General features: G+C 48.2%; 1 protein-coding gene across 1 annotated transcript in view; it reads right to left on the reverse strand.

Annotated features, from left to right (window-relative positions):
- Positions 1-23,732, reverse strand: part of Clic6 (chloride intracellular channel 6) — a 41,436-nt gene extending 17,704 nt beyond the window's left edge. Inside the window, exon 1 of the mRNA XM_027415621.2 lies at positions 22,656-23,732. Coding sequence (XP_027271422.1) covers positions 22,656-23,732 — 1,077 coding nt within the window. The remainder of the gene's footprint in view (positions 1-22,655) is intronic.
- Positions 23,733-24,564: the final 832 nt, after the last annotated feature.

A 24,564-nucleotide genomic window follows, 5' to 3' on the forward strand; every position in this document is an offset into this window, starting at 1 on the left:
CTGCCAGGTCAGGAAACCTACAACTATACATATACCCCACCAGCTTACTTTCCCAACTTCTTGGTTCTACCTTCTTTCTAGAAATCTCTATGTAAGTCTAAATGGCAAGCATATTCTGTAATATAAGCACATTTTTTTCTACCCTTAGCAAATACAATGAAAAACAATGCCGGGTGTTGAGGAGAGACGAGAAAGCAGTGATTTGCTGTCTGCATTTTTGTGATGCCCGGATGCCAAATGAGGAGAGAGGAGACACACATGTCCCGGGCACAGGAAGTCTCCTGGTCCCCACAGGAGTTAAGGGACTCAGAGTGGGGTGGAGGAATCAGAGAATAAATCTGGCTGCTTTGCAAGGCTCTGAAGAGAGATAATAAGAAGTGATGGACATTGTTCCCAGGGTTGAAGGAGACTTTAGGCTAAGTAGAGACGGTGGGTGCTCAGAAGATATACACATCAGAAGGAAGGTTGGCATGGTGATCAGAGTCCTCCCAGAGCGGAATGAGGTAGAGAAGAGCCAGCTGGAACTGCCGCTGTCATGAAACCCCAGAGGCTGGGTAATGAATAATGTCAACACCTTCATTACTCATAGCCCCGGAGGCTGACAAGTCCAGTGCCAGCCCCTGCTGGGGGCCTTCTTGCTACATCAGAACATGGAGGATAGCATCACTCCTGAGGTCAAAAGAGACGAGCACATGGGCAAGAATCCACCCTGAACCCTACTGTATGTCTTCTCTGTGGAACATTAAAACCAAGCAAATGGCCCCATTCCTGGGTGGGGACCTTTCAGGATACATGGGGACTGTCCCGCTGGGCCTTTCAGGGAGGACCGAGTTCTCTAAGCCTCAGCGAGTACCGAGAGCCAGGGACCCTATCTGTCCCTGTGTGGTCATTCTCACAGGCACTAGCAGTTGCCAGCAAAGAGGAATCTTCAAACAGTGACTGGGACACTACTTGCAGTGACTTTATTGGACCAGTGCCCCTCCAGTAAGACCCCATGGGAGCACCCTGCTCCTTCTGTTGTGTCAATAGCTATGAGTTTCTGGGCCTGTGTAATGGCCACTGCAAAGAAATGTGACATGCTGAGTCACATCTACCACAAAGAAAGAGAATAGGAAGTAGAAAAGGAAGGCAGCAAGAGGCCCGAGTGACAGTCAAAAGCATCGTCCCGAAGCCATCTCAGCCCCAAGCCATCTCAGCCCCAAGCCTCCTGGTGGATGGTGATGGCCTAGTGTTGGAATCTGAGGCATCTTGAGTTTCTATGATTCTGAAAAAAATTGCAATCCTCTTCAGGATCCAACTTTACTTATTTCTAATTTACTCCCTCCCTTTCCCTCGTGGTGTGTGTGTGTGTGTGTGTGTGTGTGTGTGTGTGTGTGTGTGTGCGCGCGCACAGGTGTGCTTGTGTGCTTGCCCATGCAAGCATGTGTGTGATAGTCAGAAAGTGACACTGGATGTCTTCCTCACTGGCTCTCCCTCTTTAGTCTCTTGAGACAGAGTCTCTCGCTGACTGAGCCCCTAGGATCTGTCTATCTGTCTCCATCCCACAGCGCTGATGTCCCAGATGTGCGCTAGGGCACCATGTTTTTACATGGACGCTGGGGATCTGAACTTGGGTCCTCATGCTTGCAGAGCAATCATGTCCTTTACTCACTGAGCCTGACGTCTCCATTTCTAAGCAACACCAAGTTTCTTTAAAATGTGATCAGAAGGGATGGGAAGAGTTAATGAGGCAGTGGAAAGCAAAGACTTTAGCCCCACTGCCTGCGAGCCGTGGTCAGCTCATTTGCACTCCTGGAGTTGTTTTCTCCTTTCTAAAAACAAAGATTTGCTCTGCGCTCATGGTTCAGTGTGTAAAGTGCTTGCTTTGAAAGCACGGGGACCACAGCTTGGTTCTCTAGACCCTGCATTAAAATTTTAAAAGCCAGGCATGATGGCACATGCTTGTAATCCCAGTGCCGTGGAATGGAGACAAAAAGGTCCCTGGGACTCCCTGGCAGGCCAGACAGCCTACTTGGAAAGTTCCAGGCCAATGAGAAATCCTGTCTGAAAAAACAAGGTGGGCAGCACCTGAGGTACAGTGGGTACACACACGGGGGGGGGGGTGCAGCGGGCAGGGATAAAATTACTGATATGCTTAAACATCTTGGGGGCCCAATAAAGGGAGCTATTATTGTCATATTATCAGCAGCAGCATCGCTACTTTCCCAAACCTGAGCCCATCAGAACAGACAATTATGGAATTTAGACTACTTCTTAACAAGCCTCAATTAGTGTGATTTTCATGCCAGCCCATGTCCTTCTTAGGGAAACGGATTCTTTTCTCTCTCAACAAGTCACCCATCCCATACCTACTCTGAGGAAAAATTCAAATGTCTTTAGTAGAAAAAGTAAATAAATCTTCAGCCAGGAAGCAAAGAGGCAAGACTCTGGGCTGGCACTCAAGTCAGAGAGCCACCCTGACCTTTTAAGAAAGTGTCCATTGAGGTGAGCTGTGCACACCTTGACCGTGGCAGGGCTGATGAGCCCAAGGGAAGACTTGACACTATGCTCCTAAAAGGCTCGTCTCCTTTCTGACTTGGGTTAGTTCTAGGGCACCCAAGCAGGGGTCAGCTCGCCTGGTTTGCCCAGGACCACCTGAGTCTCTCAATAGTGTAAGTTCCAGGATGGCTCTTCACCCTAATACCTGGGCAGATGTTACTAAAGTCCTCCTAGGTCACCCAGAAGCAGTCCGACACACCCCTACCAGAGAATACCTACAGGGGAGGGCACAGCAGATTCCACCGCTGACAATGAATGCTGAGGAGGTGGCCCCAGACCCCACAGCGAGGACCCATTGGCTTCCACGGAGACTGAGCAGACAAATGGGTGAGACCTATGGGGGTACAGGGAGGAGGCAGCCCAAGCCTGCCCAGATCTAACCCCAAATCAGCTCTCCATGCATCCACACCCTGCTCTGGGCCTGACTTCCGCTGAGCTGGACCGACAAAGCAAGGCATCAGGTGGTGGACACCCCCAGCACAGCACAGTGCAGAACATAACAGACACACCTGACCAACAGACACTGTACAGGCGGGCTGGGAACAAGTCCCTCCTGGCTCTCAAAGCCCCAAGTCTCTCTCAACAAAGGCGTCCGTTTCTCTTCCATCCTCCAGGGGGCTCCCTGAATTCAAACCAGACTGAGCAGGGAAAGCTGGCAGGAGGAAGGAGTCCCCCACACTGTTGGCAGCTGGTCCTAGTGAAGCTTCTCCTCTGAGGCTCAAAAGACCTGAGTCAGCCACACAGGTTCCCTTGGGTTCCAGCTCCCACCTCCACTCCATAGCTACAGTCACCTCCTCCAAGCAATAGGCCTGAGGCCCTGAGAAGCCCACAGCCACCCTGTCTTTTACAGGTGGGATCATGAACTAAGCAGTCACACTGTGAAATATCAATGGTGACGATGATCAGTGACCATGATCCTAAGAGTGACTTAGACATACACAGCATTTATTCTGTCCTGCTTACTGTTTGAAACATGTTACTTAAATTACTACAACCGATCCTAACAAGGATGTATGTACTTGAACTATCTCCGTTTACAGGTGAGAAAGTTAAGACACAGACAGACAAAGGGACCTGCCCAGGGCCACACAGCAGGATTTGAATGAAAGGGCCCGGCTAGTGTGTATCCAGATCATCTCATGCTTAGGCAAATGGGAAAGATTCCTGCCCTTCCTCTTCCTTCATCGGAGCCTTTCCAGAGCTGGGTGATGCTTTCTGGGATTGTTTCCCTCATCCCTGTTGTACAAGGATGGCTTGCAAGAATCACAGTGACAATAAGAGAGTGCGTATCAGAAGCAGCTGTGGTTGGAAGGGAGATGGAGCAGGGCTGGGGCTCTGGTTGTGCCATCTTGTGTGCCAAAACAGTGGGTGGCGGCACCTTTGGAGCTCATAAACGATATAACACCTCTTCTCACCGAGAAAAGGGCAATGAGGTTGACTTTGTAACTCCACCCTCATCCCTGGAGTGCAAAAAGCCCTGCTTGATTAACAGGGAGTAGCCACACCCCGCAGGGATGCCATCCCAAACAAAAAGGAGGGGCACCTACAAAATCTGTGAGCTGTGGCTTTTGTCCTCTCTCTGTTTCCAACAGGGCAGGCAGGGACAAGGTCTCCGAAGGAATACCCATGGAGTCTGCCCCATTCCAGGCCACCACAGCCCCATGCCGCATGCTTCATGTGGCCAGCCAAGGAGTTTGCATCTGAAGTTTTTTTTAAAGCAGGTAGAGCCATTGCCCCACTGACCACAAAGAGTTTTCAGTAGAATCGGGGGAAGTGCTGGGTACTAAACCAAGTCACTCCTTAACACTGTGACTACCTTTACCATTTTCTCTCTGAGGAAGCACCCATTGCCATGCTCAATTTCATGAGAAGCTTGGGAAATACTCCCCACCTGGCTTCCCAAGCAGGCCTACTCTTGACCACCACTCTCTCTACGATTGACTGACAATGACAAAAAGGAGGGAAACCAGCTTGAAGATTACGTACTGATGCAATAGAGAGGGGAAAAAAATGACCCTTTAAAGGCACCAGCACCCTAATTCACAGCACCCTGAGCCCATTGCCTCACTAGGCAGAAAGGTCTGTGCGAATGCTACCCATGTGATGAATTTTGAGACACAGGTGTTACCCTGTATCATTAAGATGGTCTAACCCAATCGTGGCAGTTCCTGAAAGTACACCCTTCTCCTAGCTGCAGTGAGGAAAGTTTACACTGGAGAGGGACAATCAGAGATGAAATTATTCGTTCTGATAATGTCAAAGGAGGGGATCACAAATCCAGGAGAGCAGGTGGCCTCCAGGAGAAAGGATGTGGACTGTCCCCTAGAGCCTCCGAAGAAACCAGCCCTCCAGATGCCAGCGAGAGGCCATCATGCTCGGCCCAGCAAAGCCATAAGGTAACAACCCAGGCTTGCCCAAGCTTTCTAGACTGGGGCAATCTGTTACACTGGAACCAGAAAGCCTCTACTGCTGAACTTCCAATCAGAAATCCAAACATTTGCCTGCGACAGTCTGGCAGGCGAGCTACAGTAAGTCAGAAAGAGGGACAACCTGTGGCACAGCTTAGCCCATTTCTAGAAACTTCCTTCGGGAGCCACTCCAGGGATTTGTGTAATGGCACAGGCGCCAAGGATGGTCAGCGAGCTTCCTTTGTCCTAAGCTGAGAGGCCAGAACTTCTGTGCAAGCGCCAGAAATCCCAAAACTGTTCTGGTGTCAACACAGGAGACCTCTTTGCCCTCCACCTCTGGAACAATGAAGATTTGTAGCTGGATTCACAGCCTGCCCGCTGAGACCCAGCCACAGGGACAGCTTTGGGAGGGCATCAGTGCCCCCTAGTGGAGATAAGATATATTTACACGTGTATCTCTCCACTCACCATAGCCCCCAGGAAATAGTCCTGACTGAAATGTAACCAGGATTTAACCTCTTAAGACACCTTAATCAACCAGATGTCCCTAGAACTTGGGGAAGGTTCCTTCTACATAGGATTTCAGTGTTGAGCAATAAACTTTATGGCTGGGGACACAAATCAGTCAGTAAAGTGCTTACTGTGTGAGCATGGAGACCTGAGTTCAGGTCCCCAGCAGCCATATGAAAAGCCGGGAATTCTCACATACACCCCAGGGCTGGGGACAGAGGTGAGAGGGTCCTTGGGGCTTGGTGGCCAGCCGAATCAGTGGGTTCCTAGTTCAGTGAGCACATACACTTCTTACAGCATAAGGTGGAAAGCAATAGAGGGAAACAGCTGATGACCGCCTCCAGCCTCCACACACAGCACCATGGGCAAGGACACACACCACACATGACACCATGGGCAAGGACACACACCACACATGACACCATGGGCAAGGATACACACCACACATGACACCATGGACAAGGACACACATCCACACATGGAACCATGGACAAGGGCACACACCACACACATGGAACCATGGACAAGGGCACACACCACAGATGGAACCATGGACAAGGGCACACACCACAGATGGAACCATGGGCAAGGGCACACACCCACATATGGAACCATGGGCAAGGACACATACACCACACATAGCACCATGGGCAAGGACCACACACCCACACATGAAACCATGGGCAAGGACACACACACACACACACACATGACACTATGGGCAAGGACACACACCCACACATGACACCATGGACAAGGACACACACAACACACATGGCACCATGGGCAAGGACACACACCACACACATGGAACCATGGGCAAGGACACACACACCACACATGGCACCATGGGCAAGGGCACACACCACACACATGGAACCATGGGCAAGGACACACACCACACATGGAACCATGGGCAAGGGCACACACCCACACATGGAACCATGTGCAAGGACACACACCCACACATGGAACCATGGACAAGGACACACACACCACACATGGCACCATGGGCAAGGACACACACCACACACATGGAACCATGGGCAAGGACACACACACCACACATGGCACTATGGGCAAGGGCACACACCACACACATGGAACCATGGGCAAGGACACACACACACATGGACCATGGGCAAGGACACACACCACACACATGGAACCATGGGCAAGGACACACACCCACACATGGAACCATGGGCAAAGACACACCCACACACATGGCACCATGGGCAAGGACACACACCACACACATGGAACCATGGGCAAGGACACACATCCACACACATGGCACCATGGGCAAAGACACACACACACACACACACACACACACACACACACACACACATGGCACCATGGGCAAAGACACACACACACACACACACATGGCACCATGGGCAAGGACACACACACACACACACACATGGCACCATGGGCAAGGACACACACACACACACATGAATATGCATTTATACCACAGATACATGGGGAGAAAGAAAATAATAAATATAAAAAGTCTAGAAAAACTAGAACAAAATGTCCTCCCCACCCAACCGTTGAATATTCTACTGAAAGCTATTATGGGGACATTGTCTTTCTCTCTTGCACACCCCATTCCACACATACCCGGGCCCTTACAGTGTACCATTAAAAGTGCATCTTAACTTCAGACCAGCAGGTGGATCATGGACAGTTTGTTAGGAAAATAACAATTCTAGATTTGTTCATTATTTCTCAGTTCTAATTGGAATTGGAGGGTGGAGACAGGGAGGAGCAAAGCAAGCATCGCAGACGGACAGCCATATGCTGGGCAGGACATACCATGTGTCAGAAACCTTCAGTGTCTTCAAATGCAGCTTCTCAATTTGTTCAGAATTTCCCTGATCATTCACAAAGTTCTTCAGACATGAATAGCTTAGGGCACTTGAGGTGGGCAGAACACCTGCTCTCTCTCCATTTTCCTCTGTGAGATTTGTAAGTGCTAGAGAGACAAAGGACCTGGGACTTCTTATTAACAGAGGGGAAAGGTCCAAGGGCCTCAAAGGTGTAAGGTTGATTTCAGTGGCCAATGTATGAAGTTCTTTGCCACTGGGAACTGGTGATTCTACAGCAACTTTTGCTCCTCAGTAAGTCAGAAGTCTCTTCGGGGCTCTTAAGGGGAGTTACATGTGACAGGGATCTGGGGCCCTGTGGGTTTAGGAATGCTTTCTTTTTAACATGCAAAGACTGTAGAAACCAGTGCTCTGTGGTCCACAGTTTGTGTAGGAGGCGATGATCACCTACATGACAAAATCTGGGAGATTCGGAAGATTTTTCCTAAAACATATTCCCATAACCTGGTTCGCAAGCCTGAATCTAGAGGACTACGTAGACAGTAAATGATGTTTTAGGGTGGTAACTTTGCACAGGGACAACTCGAAGAAGGTGCTAATAATGTTCCTGTGAGAGGAGCATTCACCAAGATGACCTGCCAAAGAAAGCATGTGACATCTTCTACACCTTCTTACAGGCAACGCCCCTTCACAGGTGCTGGGGGGTGGGATAGCCAGGTGAACACTCTTGGCCCTTCTTCATAAACTCCATTTTCTAAAGACACACTTGCCAGATCTCTGTCCAAACTGCTGGGGCATTTTGAGACCATGTACTAATGACTGCAGCTAGTCACTGGAACTCTGAAGGACGGTCACAGAATAATTTCATCACCTTGGCACAGCAGCACAGGGCGTAATTTGCTCATTTGCTCCTTGGATTGAAGTTCTTAATGGGGCTCATGAGTGGCGTGGTCCTTGACAGGTTTTGCTTCATTTTAATAACTAGAACAAGAGCTATGTCACGTCAGTTGGGTAATTAGTTTGTCTTGAAGTTGTCTTCCTTAATGGAAGAACTTTGACAAGAATAAAAACAAAACAAAATAAAAAGCAAAAACAAATGAACAACTCTGAGCGCTAACAAAATGATTATGAAGAAAACATAGGTGACAGCATGAGTCACAGTGGGACCCCAAGCCTGGTGACATCACAGGCAGTGGGCCTCGGTTCCAGGGTTATTTAGTCTATCTAAAGCTCCATATTTCAGAACCCCAGGCTGTGTCAGCCTCCTCCTGTCTGCTGACACTTGGAGACTATAAAATAAGCCTGTTTGGCTAAACCAAAATGCCAGGCTTCACCAGCTTTAGGAGCAAACCAGGCTGTGGTTCTGCTGGTGAGAAGGGACAGTGGTTAATGAGGTGGCTGTGGGGTCACGTCGTGCAGAGTGAACCAGAAGGTGATGGTGAGTGAACCAGAAGGTGAGGGTGAACTTTCAAGGCAGAAAATTAGTCATGACTTTTACAAAATCGTGTAGTATTTAGAGAAGGGGGGAACCACAAAAATGTTGTTAGAACTCTGTCCCAAAGCAGTGTTCTTCCACTTTTAATGGTCCAGTGTCACTTGACATCTTGTAACAGTTAAATCTTTCTACAGTCAAGGGCTCTGGGTCAGGATGATTAATACACAAAACTTCAAAGTTCTTCGTCAGCCAAGACAGCGCCACTCTGTAGGTGTTGACAGTTCAAATGGAGCATTTCAGGATACTTCAGACAATACAGAATTATCTGGAAGCTTTATCCTCCCCATTTCCAACTTCAGCCTGGCTTGACCGACACAAGGAGAAGGGCGCTGGCCCAAGGCCCAGCGGGATCAGCTGCTTGCTAAAGGGAGAAACACAACCGGCCGGCCAAGGCCAACACACTGGCTGAGCTAGAAGGAAGTCTTCTCGATGTCACATGCTTTCTTTGGCAGGTCCTCCATCCCCACCCCATACTTGGGAATAGAGGAGGAGAGGGGTTAACCCTGTTTCAGGGTTCCCCAACCTGGGATCAGCTTGACATCATTCCCTGAAGCACAGGCATGGAGCAAACCACACAAAGACTCATGGGTGGTGGCGCATGCCTTTAATCCCAGCACTCGGGAGGCAGAGGCAGGCGGATCTCTGTGAGTTCAAGGCCAACCTGGTCTACAGAGGGAGTGCCAGGACAGCTAAGGCTACACTGAGAAACCCTATCTTGAAAAACTAAGAAAAGGAAGGAAGAGGAGGAGGAGGAGGAGGAGGAGGAGGACAGAAAGAAAGAGGTTGAGGGTGATTGCACACGCCTTTAGTGCCAGCACTTAGGAAGCAGAGGCAGCCAGATCTCTGAGTTCAAAGCCAGCATGTTCTACAGAGCTAGCTCTAGGACAGCTAGGGCTGTTACACAGAGAAACTATGTCCCCCCCCAAAAAAAAGGAGGAGGAGGAGGGAGGGAGGGAGGGGCCACCGGGGTGACCACAGTAGACCACCCTGAAGTTGAGAAAGAGAGGGCAGAGACTGGCATGACACAAAAAGGTGCCTGCAGACACCTTGGAAAGTCTCTGGCTTCCTTAGGGATTGGGACCTTCACTAACTGCAAAAGAAGCCACCCGGTTGGCTCTGTGTCCCTCTGTCCCTTATCTGCCCCAGCAAGGACAGCAAAAAGCCCCAAACTTGAGGCAGAGATGAGGTTCCTTGCAGAGTGAAAAGGAAAAGAAAAGCTGTGGTGGCCTCAAGTCCACGCCCTCCCTCGGTACTGTTCATTACCCTGTCTCACGATCCCACCACACAAATATGGGTCACACTTCTCTTAAGACCACAAAGGGGAAAACTGTCTTAAGTGAAGCAAGGCTTATTTTAGCAAAAATAAAATGTAGTGTTTTTCCCCCCCTCTCAAATGAAAATCTGCAAAGTGAGCTGGCCCTGTGGGGGAGCCGGGTGCATTGTCTGTTCACCCTGGATCAACTGTGTCTGCGGGTTCCTTGGGAATTCTGCTCTAGTAGGAGAAAAGTCCCCTCCCCATTTAACTCAGAAATGGCTCTGTTCACCACCCTCACCCACTCCCAGATACACTTTAGAGGTCAAGACTATGAAACTCAGACGCTACCTTTTCAAACAGTCCCCTAGCCCTAAACGTAGCCTAAACTGTGCATAGTTTTTATTCTTGTCAATTGTTGTAACAATTAATTTATTATTAGAGAGATCAAGGAGTTGACCCACATAGCTTAATTGACTAACCACATAGCTTTCGGCTTTCAAATGCTTAGTGATGTCGGTGTTCCTTGTCACAGCAAGTAAAATCAAGTCATGAAAAGTAAGTAAACAAATAAAATGTCCCTTGACATTTTTTTTCCTTATATGAATTAAGCTCAGAAAATGCAGGGCTATTTTAATCCTTAGTTAATAATATGGCCCAATACCAGCCGGAGCTTTTACATGGAGATGAAAAGCTTAGTTCCTTGTAAAATTCTCACAGGGAATTATTACAACAAAGGAACACCTTGTTCTGAAAGCCTGCTGCTGCATACCCCATGCTGTAAGTTCTTGAATGACAGAGTATTCCAATCCCTAGACTGACTCCAAGGGGAAAATATGCAGAAACCAAATTGAAAGACTGACGGTGGCTGGGAGCCACCCCCTCTACCCACCGTCCTGCTGCTGCCCTTGCCCATTCCATCCCTGCCAACTTGGGCCCTCCTGTCTTATCTGCTCATATTTGACCAACCTAGAAATACACGAGCTTACACGGAGCCATCACTGATTGCCACGTGACAGACTATCCCAGAATCAGGGATCTAAAGTGATTTGCTGTAAATCGTGGTAGTTTAGAAGTCATCATATTTGTGTGTGCGTGACCAGCTGCACGCATGTCCCCGCAGCAAGCACAGGGGAGTCTGGAGACACAGTTCCTCAGGGCTTGGTTCTCTCCTGCCATCTTGTGGGATCCAGACTTCCAGCTCCGCTTTCCAGCCTTACACAGCAAGTGTTTTTTGTTGTTGTTGTTGTTTACCCTTTGAGCCATCTCGCCAGTCCTGCCGGGTCATTTAGACACAGCTGTCCAAGTGATGTTTGCACCTCACATGGCATTGACAAAGTCACTCAGTATTCAGCCTGTACATGGGCTAGCTGTGGGAAACATGATGTAACTTCACACAGGTGCTCAGTGCCCTGTGAACATGGCTGTCAGGGTGAGATCAGCTAGGGCCATCAAATGGACTGCCTGAAGGAGGTGTCCCCTTCATGGTGGCCTTAGGATTACCAGTTAATGGGCAGAAGTCATGCAATCTTCGGCAGTAAAAAGCACCTAGCACTGAGATGGGCAAATATGAGGACAGCTGCCTGGGGCTATACTTGCCTTGGGCTTTGCACACCTTCCTCCTAACAATGCATCTGGCAGTCTTACACCCTTACCTGTGCCTAATACACACACCTCTCTGTGAACAATATGCCTAGCAACCCCTTAACAACCCAGGACCCCACCTGCACTCATCTACACCTGCACTGAGCTATATGTTTATCTGATTTTAACAATGGAAGTAAGCTGCTCCCCTTGGCAGCTCCTTAGTAATGTCCCATTTCTATTCAAAACATTCTAAAACAAACATGGGAACGAAAGACAATGAGCCAATCTGGCCTAGACTGGTTCCAGATGTACGTATAAGACAAACTGTTATCTGAGAGAACTTTTAGGAGAATCTGTGATTTGACTCGTGCCTATTTATCTTATGCTTAGGCATGATTGGATGTACATATTATTAAAATCAGATGCATGATGATGGAAAAAGACAGGTGTATCGAGCAGAGGTTTGCATAATCTAAGACCATCTGTCAAAATAGAGAACCACCATAATACACCCCTTAGCAACCGAACTCTCGCTCCCCTTGAACCCCAGAAAAGAAGGCCCCAACAATTGTCACACTACTTGAGTCCCCTCACTCATGTGGTCCACCGTAACAAAGTTTCAGTGCTACTTTTGCCATCTGTTTAAGCATTTGCTTCAATTCCTTGAATAAGAAGCCAAAAAAGCAAACAAACAAAACAAACCTGGAGGCCCCCAGGCTGGACCTAGACCACCAACACCACCATTGTAGGGGGGGTGATAGTCTACCAGTCATCACGTGGGTCAAAAAGGTTAAATCAGATTCAGAGGGAGGAAAACCAAATCATATTCTCAGTGGCCAGCATGTCACAGAATACAGTCATGTTGTGGAATATTTAACTAGGCAAAGATGAGTTACATTTGTTTATGCTGCATCTGTTTAATTATCAAAAAATGAATTGCATCTGTTTCACCTTGCCTGCCTAAGGCACCTGATTGGTCTAATAAAAAGCTGAATGGCCAATAGTCAGACAGAGAAAGGACAGGCGGGGCTGACAGGCAGAGAGAAAAAGGAAGAGGAGAAATCTGGGCTCAGTTGGAAAAAGAACAGAGAAGAAGAAAGGCTGAATGAGGGAGATGCAGGGGCCAGAAGCCAGGCAGCCGCCAGACAGACAGACAAAGGAAGCAGTGAAAGAAAGTAAGACATACAGGAGGAAACAAAGGCAAAAAGTCCAACGCAAAAGGTAGATAAACAGGTTAATTTAAGTTACGCTAGGAGGATGGTGGCTCAAAAAGGGCTGTTGAGTAGTGAGCCTAAGCGAGGCCGAGCAGTCAAAACTAATAAAGTCTCTGTGTCAGGATTTGGGAGCTGCTTGGTGGCCTAAGAGAAAAAGCCTGGTAGAGTCATATTTAACCCACCACACTCAGGGGGTCCATAGACTCAGCCTTTGACTTGAACACAGCAGAAGACTTCAGCAAAGCCTAAGAGCAGCAGAGTTGTGTTCTTACACCCAGAGACAGGAAGAGCTGCATGCAGGATGCTCGCCTTGGCAACCCCAGTCTCTGCAGCAACTCTTCCATGGTGGCTGCCGCTTACAGCTCAGAGTCATCATACATTGGTTAAGATGCCAGTGAAGAAAAGACTGGCCCCTCATACCTGATCGCTGCCACCTTTGAGCTTTCTTGAGTATTGGGTTCTGCCGGGAGTATTAAATGGTGCTGGGAAACCATCAAGTGCAACCTAAAACTTCATCCAGTCTGATTATTCATGGGAGCAGAGTAGAAGGCCTTCAGCTTGGAGCTCGAACAAAGAAAACAAAGCTGGGGGAACGATTGCATCTTCCCGGGTTTCTTTGAATGGCCCTCCAAGGTCCTGACACCAAAGGCACCAGAAAAAGTGTTGATTTTCTGCCTATCCAGACCAAGAACAAGGCGTTCTGGGAAGCTCCAACACACGTGATGGTGGTGATGTGCCAAATAGCTTGGCCATTGTTCTAGGGCCACATCAGAACACGGTGTGTGCCTCAGCTCAGGGATGGGAGCAATGGTTGTCCTGCACTCATCCCTTCATCCTACTGTGGCTTGAGATGCAATCGTGGTCCTGTCAAGATACACAGTGAACTTCTCCTTGCTGGGCTGCTGCATCCCATGTCCAAAACAGAGAGCATAGCACAAGCATCAGGCAGGCACTCAGCAGGATGGCTCCAGGTCACCACCTGGCCCCCCAACCCCTACCCCTCTGCTTGTCAAGTGTTCCTGATAATTAAAACCCAAAGGAGAAATGGAAGGTGGAAGAGGGAATCCCTGGACATTTAAGAAGAGTACTTAAATATCACAGCAAATGAAGTGAGAGACATCCAGGCCGGAGTAGCCTAAACTGATTCCCAAGCATCGATGACCAGAAATGACCATGAGAACAGGTCACCCCAATCTACAGCAAACACATTCCCGTGAAAGTACGTGGAGAATATGCAAAGACAGACAAAGGTCTGATTCCTTTGGGACAAAAATCAGGAAGAATAAGGTTTCAAAAGCCTGTTTGAAAATCAGACAAAGGGCCTACATAATCAAGCACAGAAAGCGGGAAGCAGGCGATTCAGCCATGGGAAAGCAGCCCCACCCATCTGTATCATAGACAGAACCCTGCATTAAATGGCATCACCATCCTTTTCCACTTCCAGTTTGATAACTCAGGACCTGATAACTCAGGGGAAGGCCCTGGGGAAGGCAGAGTGCTGTCAGGACATCAGAGGACTTTACAAAGCTCATCTTTGAGAAGGAAAATTATTATCACATTCTACACACACATTCCTTTTATCCTGGAAATCTCATTCCTAAGAACTTAGCTTCCAGGTATTGCTGCCTGGTGGGAAGGATGTTCAGCACAGTGCCGGTTGGTGTATCATGAGAATGCTAAGACATTTTCAACAAGCATCAAGGATGCTTTCTAAGAAAATGGTGACATACTGAAACAAATCGAACAATGTGTTTCTGGTGCACTGTTTTTGTAAGACACAATAGAACTGGAATTGATACTGGTAAAACCTATCGGCAAATACTTGACTTTCCCTTTAAATGGTGATGCCTGGCATTTGAAGGCTGGACTTGGTAGTTCTAGTCTGATGAGCAAAATATCGTAGAAGTCATGTTCTGTTTTTTAGACAGGGTCTTGTATACTGCCAGCTGGACTCCAACTTGGTATATAGTGGAGGATGACCTTGACTTTCTTTTCTCTGTCTCCACCTCCCACCTCTATTTATGTGGTGCCAGGGGTCAAATCCCAGGCTTTGAGCATGCGGGGCAGATATTCCACTAACTGAGCTACAACCTCAGCCACGACACTCTGAAACTTTTGAAATGAAACCATAAAAGGCATATGGCTTTTTCTTTGGTGTTCCTTGGATTCCTGTTGTAAGGACGGCCACAAACCAGGTGGGAAGATGAGAACACAGCCCAACAGTCTCCCACATGGTGAGGAGTTGAACCTCCCACCAAAAAGCAAGTGAGTCAGCCATCTCGGGAGGAGGTGCCCTGCCTCCATCAATCCTTCACCTCGAGCCAGCATCCTGACTTCGACCCATCCAAGCTGCTCCAAAATTCCTGTATCGGAGTAACTCTAAACAATAAATGTTTAAGCTTGAGGATTCTAAGTCTTGGCATAATCCTACAAAACAATTAATAACAAATCCACTGAGGGGACTTGCGTCCAAGTTTGCTATGCACAGATGCCTCTAAAAGACCTTTAGTGGCTATCTCTAGGGAGACAAGCTGGAAAACGCATACTCAAAGGTGGAAGAGTACTTGCTTTTCATTGTGGCATACATGTTACATTCATTTCTCCCTTAGGCTAATTTTTATCCTTTCAAAAGAATGCAGAGCCGGGTATTGGTGGCGCACGCCTTTAATCCCAGCACTCGGGAGGCAGAGGCAGGTGGATCTCTGTGAGTTCAAGGCCAGCCTGGTCTCTAGAGTAAGTGCCAGGATAGGTTCCAAAGCTACACAGAGAAACACTGTCTCAAAAAAAACAAACAACAACAACAAAAAAGAATGTAGAGCCCATTCATGGAAGAGCCACATAGACTACATACACCTCCTGTTCTGATTTGAATATGAACATATTTAACCTGTGTTTTATTTTGACTCTATTGAAATCAAAGCTATGGGCTTTGTACAGAAAATGTGTTTCTAACACTACATACGATGCTTAGGTCTTATATAATCCCTGCTCACTCTGGTGGAACCTAGGGTCCTTTATTCCCCACAGCCTACTCCCTTTTCTCCGTATAAACCACACCCCAGCTTTGTGCAGGTGGCAACATGTCTACCTCAGGCACCAACCTGGAGTTAGTGTCCCTAGAGGTCAGCAAACTTTTTCTTAAAGAGCCCAACAGTAAATATTTTAGGCTTTGAGTTCTACAGAGTCTCCATCACAACTACTCAGCTCTGACGGCACCAAGTAAAAGAGATCCTAAACAGGTAATTTGGGGACAATCAGAACTGGCTCTGAAAACTTCTATGGGTACTGATGAAATCTGAATTTAACTACTTCTCAAGGTCCTAAAATATTCTTCTTCCTTTGATATTTTCGACCACTTAGAAATGAATAGCTAGTCTTGGATTTCAAGTGAACAGATACTGAACCAACCTGTCTCCTCACCTCCCTGTGCCTGGGAGAGATATGGAAGGGACAGGGCCATTAGCCACCTCTAGCCAACAGAGCAGAGGGGAAATCCACTTCCAGGTAAAAGGGTTCAGGAGTGGGCCTGAGGAGACCTGTGTCAGACCTCCCTGGTGAAGGCCTGATGCAGGTGGCAAAGCGAGAAGAGACACAGAGTGTCAGACTGCTCTTGTTGATGCTGCCAACTGCTGCACCCTATTTCTTGCATAAGGACAAACAGAAGCTGCTTTAGCCCCTTGTAACTGTAACTGACTGAATACATGTCTTCTGGCGCCCTTCTCAACATCAGTCACCACAGGTTAGTGCTGCTTGGAAGAAAAGCTTTGCTGGATAGATGCAGCTGCTCAAATGTAGGCCAGCCACTTTAGAAAGACTTGAAGAGCTTGTACTGAAGATTAGCAGGTCTCCTGTTTTCTGCGGGGCAGAAAGCAAAATGCTTGTGTCTAACTAAAAGGTAGACCTTTAGTAGAGACAGCGGCATCTTCAGGTCCTGCTGCTATACACGCCTGCACCTCACCCTCCAAGCTTGTGCCTCCTTCCACTCACACCAGCATTCACTGGGTGTCATCGTGTGTTTTGTGAAGAAAGCAACAACCACTGTGTCTTTCACACATCAGCTTCCAAGCTAACGAGATACTGCATCTGTGTAACTTGGTGGTTATCGCTCCTGATAGAGATACTCCCTCTGCATCACTTGCTGAGTAGCATCGGCCCTCCGTGGAAATAAGCTCTGAGAGGACAAGAACCTTCGTGGTCTCGATTTTTTGCTACAGTATCAATATGAACCCCAAAATTCAAATGCTCAAAACTTGGTCTCCAAATTCACATATTGGTCTCTTTGGAGGTGGCAACTTTAGGAAATGGTTAGGATTATGATGTCACTAGGGTGAGGTACTCATGACAACATTGATCAAGTAGAGACAGTAGCTAGACCTGCAGTCTCATCTAATGACACCTCTGTCATGTTGAGACCCAACCATCCAGAAGCAAATGCCATGCTCTTGATCCCATCCTTCAGAACCATGAACCAAATAAACTTCTCTGCTTTATAAACAACACAGCATCCAGTATTTTGTTATGGTAACTTCAGGTCTATCATTTATAGCATCTAAAACACGCCCCCAATGTGCTCTGATTCTAACCCAGTGTCCAAATACAGTACTTGGTGTATTTCAAGATAACAGATTATCCTGAAACCCAGTATATTACCTGCCCCAAAACGTTAACCAGAATCTGGGGTTTTACATGGTCCTTCAAGTCTTAGGTCTTATCTGTGTATCCAAAATGCAAGGGTAAAAGACTTAAAGGATCTACTTGTTTCAGATGCCCCCAGAGATAGGGCAGCCGAGCATGCCACACTGAGAAATTCTGGCTGTGTGAAATCTGGGCCCTAAGAGACCTCAAGTGAGGAGGAGGGGCTTGTGCTGAAGAGCAGGAGACACAACTGCTCCCATAAGGCTCAGTGACAGCGGCTGTGGCATGTGAGCACAGGGTGGGGCAGAGAAACAGATGCCTCAACGCCAAGTCCCAGCATCCATAGCCCTACAGCCAAGATGTCCCCAGAGAGAATTTCTCTTCCAACGGACATGGGGCTGGGATTGTGGGGACCTAGGATTGTGTATAGAACTTGCTTCTCACTTTCAGTCACCTTGAAACCATCAACCTGTCACAGGGACTGAATGAGGAACATGAGGTTGGAGGGTAGAAACAAGTAGGCCCTATCTCTTTCAGATTAGGGAGGGGTGTGGCTACCCATCTCCTCCACCCCACCGCAGTGTGGCATATACAATACACACACTGTGTCCAGTTGTGGGAAAGAAGCAAAAAAAATCACACATCCTCCTTATCACTCTGCTAAGCAACACTGCTGATTTCATGTGTGCCATTTTCAAAGCAATTTTAGAAGATAATCAGAAAACAAAGAGTGGAAAGATAAAGTTGTAGGGGTACTTTGCTGCTCTTTCTCCTTGAGTGAGGACACATAGTGCACACACTATGTTGGGAAAATAACATCTCCTCCCAGAGGTTCCCTAGAGAACCTAAACTCCACACAACAGGTCTCAGCATGTTCTCTCCAGGCAGAATATCCACAGGGAGCAACAGCCTGCTGGTCAACCAGTAGTCTCTAAGAAGCAGGTCCTGGTATATTGCCATCCAGCTGTGTAGTGTTGTAGTGTTTAATGGTCTTTTAATTAGCTTATTTATTTGGGGCACCTCTAATGACATAGCCCAAAGCTACATCTTCCTTGAGTTTTAATTTACTTTCATCAAATTTCAGTTTTACTTTTTCTTTTTTTCTGATGGTCCAGGCAAGCCAACAGACAGTTACACCTATATGTTCTAGTTAAATGTGAATTGTGGAAAATACAGCTTGAGAATCCTTAGACTCTGGCCCAGGGTCATTCAGTAGTCATAAGGAGGATTTTGATGTCATGTAAGACATGTCAGAAAAGCCCTATCTCAGACTCCCCCAGCCCTAACCCTTCTCACAAGCTGGATTTCAAACAGTGTTGTGAACCAGACTTCCCTGATCATTAAACCACCGAGGATATTTAGTTTGTTGATTGTTGCCCCCCTCCACACCCCCCCCAGTTCGTGCTCTCATGAAGTCCTCTCCTAGTCCTGAGAGAAGAAGAAAAAGAGCTCTCTTAATAAATATATTTAGGAAATCACCCTATAGTTTGGTGACCTAGTTAACTCTTCTCTAAAGAAAAAAAAGACTAGCAATTAATGATTAGCCGTTAATTTGACACACAAAAACTCAAGGGAGTCTTCCTTGAACATGATGCACATAGCCATAGCTGCTGAACAAGAATATATCCTTGTACATTGACAGAATAAAATAAATAACAAGTTATTAACATGATAACTCTCATAATGATGAGCAATACAGTCTACCAGACGGACAAAATCATAAGCTGACTTAAAGCTATGGTTATCATTCATACAACAAGGACAATGTTCAACGATGTTCATAGCAGCACTATTTGTAATAGCCAGAAACTGGAAGCAGCCTAGATGCCCCTCAACCGAAGAATGGATAGAGAAAATGTGGTACATTTACACAATGGAGTACTACTCAGCAGAAAAAAACAATGGAATCTTGAAATTTGCAGGAAAATGGATGGAACTAGAAGAAACCATTCTGAGCGAGGTAACCCAATCACAAAAAGACAAACATGGTATGTACTCACTCATATGTGGATTTTAGACATAGAGTAAAGGATTACCAGCCTACAATCCACACTGCCAGAGAAACTAGTAAACAAGGAGGACCCTAAAAGAGACAAACTTTGTCCCCTGGAGAAGGGGAAAGGGTCACCATCCCCTGAGCAAATTGAGAGCATGGGAAGAGGGGGGAGGGAGCTACGAGAATGAGAAGGGAAGAAGAGGAAGGATGCAGAGGTCATGAGGGAGCAGAAAGGTTGAGTCAGGTGTAGATTAGAAGAAAGGATATGTGATAGGTAGGGTTTTAGTTGGGGGGTGGTAGGGGAGGAAGGGGAAAAGGGAACTGGGATTGTCATGTAAAACAATCTTGTTTCTAATTCAAGTTTTAAAAAATGATGAAAAAAAAGCTATGGTTATCACTAGTCCATGGCATTTCGATAACTTCTAGTGCATATTATAATAAATTGTTTCTAAATAAATGTATATATAATAATAGATAAAATATTGTAGCCAATATATATATTTATTTATTAAGAAGTAAGAAAAACAGTAAAAGGGAAAAGGCCATGGACAGAATGCAAAGTGCAGTTCTGGAAACAATATTGCTGTAGCCAAAAGCCAGACTTCAAACATCTTCAGGAGCTCAACAGGTCAGCTGGGCCCCAGGAAAACCACCCTGAGCAAGTGACTTAACTCCCTGACGAAGCTGGTCAGCCTGTTGCTGAGAACTGGAGTCCACCGGCAAGGAGGCCTGGGAAGAAGATAAACAAGCCCGAACTGGTAACAAATGTAATTCTGACCCAACTCCAGGGTTTTTCCATACAATGTGGCAAATCTAGAAGACAGGGTGACAAGGTTTTTGTTGTTGTTGCTTTGGGTGTCTTTGTTGCTTTGGGTTTCTTTGTTCCTTCTTTGTTTGTCAGGGGGAGTGATTAGTAGATCAGCAGAAACCAAGACACCTTATCAAAATAAGGCAGATCTTAAGTGACCCTCAGAAGCTACCCGACCTCAGTGTTGGGAGATCTATTTGTTTTCTTAGAGAAGAGTAAAGACAAACAGAGAGTTTGGAGTCAGCCAACCCATATCGTATGGGCATCCACGATGGGCCAGCTCCCTCAGTGCAGCCCTGACCTTTGTCTATACCAACCACAATATCCACAAAGATACATTGTTTGAGTTTTCATAACATTCTAATCCCTAGCAAATGAAAATTCAATGCCTAGAGGGAATTTCCCTTAAAAATGGCAGGAGTGGAATGCACCATGTCAAAGAAAGGAGGCACAAAGAGAGAAAAGGCAGCAGTGAGCACACTCTCTGACACTATGCTAAGGCAGAGCCTTGCACAGCTCCAAAGGCTTTACACATCTATCCCTGAGACTCCGTAATAACCTCCCAGGGTAGGCGCCATGTTATTGTGAAATTGAACAATCAGTATTAAGAAAGTGACAAAGCCAGGATTCGATGCAGACCCAGTGGCCAGCTCCTCATTCAAAGCCTCGTCATGTGCATGCCTGCAGTCTGCACTAGAAATGTAATGTTGCATTCAGTCTGTCCAGGGAAGAGGACAGGAAGATGCAGGGAGTCCCCTGCATGCAGGTGACAACCAAGTGAAGGCAAGGGCAGAGCACTTTTCGGGGACTCCACTCGAGCAGAGGGTGCAATGGGCGCCAGTTTTCAAGGCTGGCAGGACCAGGACGGTGTTTCTCCTCTAGTGCATAATACTTTCCTACAGCCAGGATTGCAGTGCCGGTGGTGACATGGACCCCCCACAATGCTAAGGGAAGGCCAGAGAGAAAGGAGGGAGAAACAAAGGGCTTGAGCCTGGGCCAGGAAGTTGGGCCATAAACAGATTAAAGAGGGTCAGACAATGAAACAGAGGAACTAGTAAGAGCCTTGGTTTGCTTCATAACTGCAACCCATGCAGGTTGGCTGGAATCACACAGCCATGTGATCAGAGCAATGCAAAATTTCCCCCATGTGAAATGGACTGGAATCACCCAGCTCATGCACTCCAGTCCCTGCAGGACCAGCCTGGGCTGGGCCTTCACATGTTGGACCCCATCACTTTTCACACTCTCCCGGGGCTTTAAAACAGCACTGGGAGTGGGGAAGCATCTCACTGTTTAGAGACACAGGCCGATCCTAGCCTTCAAGACACTTGGTTAAACCCTGGTGTTGATCTCCTGGGAACATTTTTCTTTTTACTTATTAAAATCTCAGCCAAGGAGGTTTAAGCAGAAGTGGCTCCTGTAAGCCTGAAAGCATTTCTGAAGGATTAGGGTTCTACATGAAACACATTCTTCATCTTATTATCTCCGGCTTCCTGGGGTCTCAGCAAACGTCCCAAGAAGGACTTTTTTTTTTTTTTTAAACAAAGCTTTCGGTGTGAGCCACTGCTGGACTTTGTCCACTTTTTTTTTTCTGAAGCCTTGTAAAAATTGCCTGTTTACACTCAAAACTTCCTCCTCGTGCATCTACAGACTCTTTCAAAAATGAAATCGTGGCTTTCTTTCTGACTAGAGAGAGGGCATACTCCACAATGATGTTCAAGTCTCCAGCATCGTTAATTCTTCCAAAGTAAATCTTAAAATGTCCAGTAAACAACAGCATAGGAGACTTTCCACAGCGCCCCTCCAAAAGCACGTAATCTGCTCTACCAAAACAAAATGTCTTTTTGCAGCTGAAAATGTTGGGCAACCCTGGGCATCTGGGAGTTAAGTCTGGGGATTCTTACACTGAACTTACCTATTCACATTTTTTCACTTCAGGGATTAAGGGCTCCTTTAGCAGAAATCTTTTGAAGGCCGATAAGGCGAGCCACTTTTTGTTTTCCTCCTAATTCTTTAATAACCTTGGAACTAGAAGGGCCAGTTAGGATGTTCAGGACAAAGGACAATAGGATGTCACTAGTAACACCTCAGACCTGACTTCCAAACACTTCCACCGCGAACACCCGACTCCCAAACCTTACACTGCAGGTGCGTACCGCAGGCTCTTGTGCAGTATCGGGCATGGAACTTGGCACCTCACACATGCTAGGCAAATGCTCGACCACTGAACTGAATCTACTTACTGCCCTAGCTTTTCCGAAATCTTAGCTGTCCCTTCTGGCTGCTGTATGGAAGCGCTTGTGCACGGTTTTGATTCTGCACCGGCCAGATTAGAATGACGGGGTAGTTCTACGCCTGGGGATTCGAGATTTACCTTGACAAACAGGGTGATGTCATGCTCCTGTCCCGGGTCCTCCACCTCGGATGCTGGGCCGTTCTCCCTGCCGTCATTCACTCGCTCCAACTCTTCTCCGCCCTGGGCGCTGGGCTCCTCAGCGAGGTGGTTGCTGAGCTCCACCTGGGACTCCTCCTGCCCGGTGGCTTTGGCCTCCTCTTCATCAGGGCTGCCGTCAGAAGGCTTCTCCTGGATGCCCTCCTCACAGCGTCCCTCCAACCGGGGTTCTGGCCTCGCTTCTTCCTCCCCGGTCTCCTCCTGGAGCCCGCCCTGCTTCCCATTCTCGCCAGCGTCTACCCTCGCCTCCTCCGGAGCAGCTTCTTCCGACCCGTCTTTCCCCGGGGCTCCCGCTTCCCCCGAGGCATCTTCGGCTGGAGCTCCCGCCAGCTCCCCGGGGTCGTGACCCCCGATCTCCGAGGCTGCGACCTCAGTCGCCTCAGCCTGAGGCTGAGGGCTGCTTTCCCCTCCACCCCGGGGCTCGCCCTCTGACCCGTGGGCCTCTCCTGCAGGTGCATCTGTGTCCATGCTCTCCCCTGCAGGGCCCTGGGCTTCCGTAGTGATCTGCGACCCTGGGGCACTGCCCCCCTGCGCTTCCAGACTGGACTCTACCTCCTTCCACGCCTCTGAGGTTGTGGGGTCCTCCGGCTGCTGGCGGTCGTCCTCTGGGACCTCGGGCACCTCGCCCTGCTGGTCTAGCCCGGGGCTCCGCTCTCGCACCGGCTGGGCGCCCGGCTCCTCCTCCGCTCCCGGCAGGAGCCCAGCGCCCTCTGGGTCGCGCTCTGCAGCCTCGGCTTCACCCTGCGCTCCGCTGGCACTCGGAGTCTCTGTCCGCGCTCCCCCGATCCCTCCGTCCTGCCCGCTGCCTCCTTCTTCCTTCCCCGAGGCCGTCGCCTCTGCGCCCGCCCCCTGGTCCGCCGGCGTCTCTGCGGCTCCCTTGCTCGCTGCCTGCCCCTCCGGGTCCGCCGCCCCAGGTTCTCCTAGTCCCTCAATCCTCGCACCTTCAGGTTGCCCCTGGGGACCCTGAGCGACCTCCTTGGGCTCTGCGGCCTCAGCCATGGTGAAACACTCTTCTCGACGCTGCTCAGAGGTGAGCGACAGGGGCTGCCAAGCCCCCTCCGAGAGGACACCCCACTCCGGCCTCGCTTGATGCGAAATCCAGCCGGCCCCAAGAGCTTTGTCCCTTCCCTCTGGCTCAAGATCCTTGGGCTCTTCCTTTAACGTTCGTGCTTCTCCTATATTCTCACCCAGACCCCAGTCCTGATGTGCAGGCCAGGGGGTAAGGCTAAAGAACGCAGCTAGCCTCTTGAGCGCTCAGAAGTTGACCAAAAGTCCTCAGAGGCAACTCTACCCTCCTAGGGCTTGGGCGGGGTTTGTCTTCCCCACCTCCCAGCCTTTTTGGGTGGCCCGGGAACCTAGCCAATGATAGCCTTTCTGTGGCTTTTGTGGATTTTAAATGAAAAGACTGAGTTTACTAGCCACTTTGGTATTTTCTGGAACAGCTTCAAGTTTCGGTGCCATTTAAATCGCATACGTCAGTATCTAATTTTCGCCTTCCCTTACCTCACCATGAAGGAGACATAAGCTCCGCTGGTACTGAGTGGAATAGACCCTCCCGAGCCTCTGGTTCTAAAGCAAAGATATAATCCCTAAAGGGAAGAATCGGGGAGGTGGGCCTGCTGCCTTCCCACTTCCGTGAATTCCAGAAGCCTACGGGTGAGAGCAAAGGGAGACATCTGTGCTCTTACCAAGGGAAAGAGTTCTTCACCGGAAGTTTGTCTCTCACTTTCCCCGAAGATGCTAAGAACCCGCATCCTCGGACCCCCACTTTTCTAATTCATGACAAGTTCTTGGGCCTCAGTGCTGTGGTAAGGGGTTTGGGGCTGCAGGA

The sequence above is a fragment of the Cricetulus griseus genome, chromosome 4 (genome assembly GCF_003668045.3).
Source record: "Cricetulus griseus strain 17A/GY chromosome 4, alternate assembly CriGri-PICRH-1.0, whole genome shotgun sequence".
NCBI classification, from domain to species: Eukaryota; Metazoa; Chordata; class Mammalia; order Rodentia; family Cricetidae; genus Cricetulus; species Cricetulus griseus.